The sequence below is a fragment of the Camelina sativa genome, unplaced genomic scaffold (genome assembly GCF_000633955.1).
Source record: "Camelina sativa cultivar DH55 unplaced genomic scaffold, Cs unpScaffold05617, whole genome shotgun sequence".
Classification (NCBI taxonomy): Eukaryota; Viridiplantae; Streptophyta; class Magnoliopsida; order Brassicales; family Brassicaceae; genus Camelina; species Camelina sativa.
The window spans coordinates 1-552 of record NW_010926702.1 but is presented as its reverse complement, the minus strand read 5'-3'; the positions used below and the strand labels follow the sequence as shown (position 1 = coordinate 552).

General features: G+C 38.2%; 1 protein-coding gene across 1 annotated transcript; it reads right to left on the bottom strand.

Annotated features, from left to right (window-relative positions):
- Positions 1 to 88: 88 nt before the first annotated feature.
- Positions 89 to 546, bottom strand: LOC104774790 (ATP-dependent zinc metalloprotease FTSH 12, chloroplastic-like; the record flags this gene model as incomplete). The annotated part of the gene is made up of 3 exons (XM_010499239.1): positions 463 to 546; positions 290 to 364; positions 89 to 196 (listed from the first exon to the last, which is right to left on the bottom strand). Coding segments are annotated over exons 1-3 (231 nt in total), but the record flags the coding sequence as incomplete, so codon positions are not given.
- Between the last annotated feature and the right edge of the window lie 6 nt (positions 547 to 552).

The following is a 552-nucleotide window of genomic DNA, read 5'->3' as shown; positions in this document are numbered from 1 at the left end:
AAATGAAAGGAAATATCTTAAGACTGAGAGAATCCAAGCTAATAGATGATCATATTTCATTTCGTCATAAATGTATCAGAAAGTGTACCAATCCAGTAATTCTTGATTTTTCCAATAACTCTCTGGTGATCAAGTCCAGAATGTGTCTGTTTGCTCTCAGAGCATTCATGGCAAGTTCTTCAGTCTCCTCAATATACTGTCACCAACATTCAAATTCCATATATATGTTTCAAGCTCCACATGGGAGAGTTTAAATCAAATAAGGTATGCTGAGTCAAAGATAGATTACCCTTGTGAACTCCCGCGTGAATAGCTCGGATACTTCAACTGACATATCTGCTGGCATTACATGAGGATGATCCCACTGGTATTTTATCACGAAGTAGAAAAGAACGTGATGAACTACCGAGAATGTGAGAGATCAGTAAAAATGGGAAAGTATCAGTCTCTTAATGTACGTACCCGGTATTTTATCAGCTCGCCATCTGGGTTATCTGGTAAATCCACCATTCCAATCTTTTTGACCAGTTGAGTGAGACCTAATCTCGCATT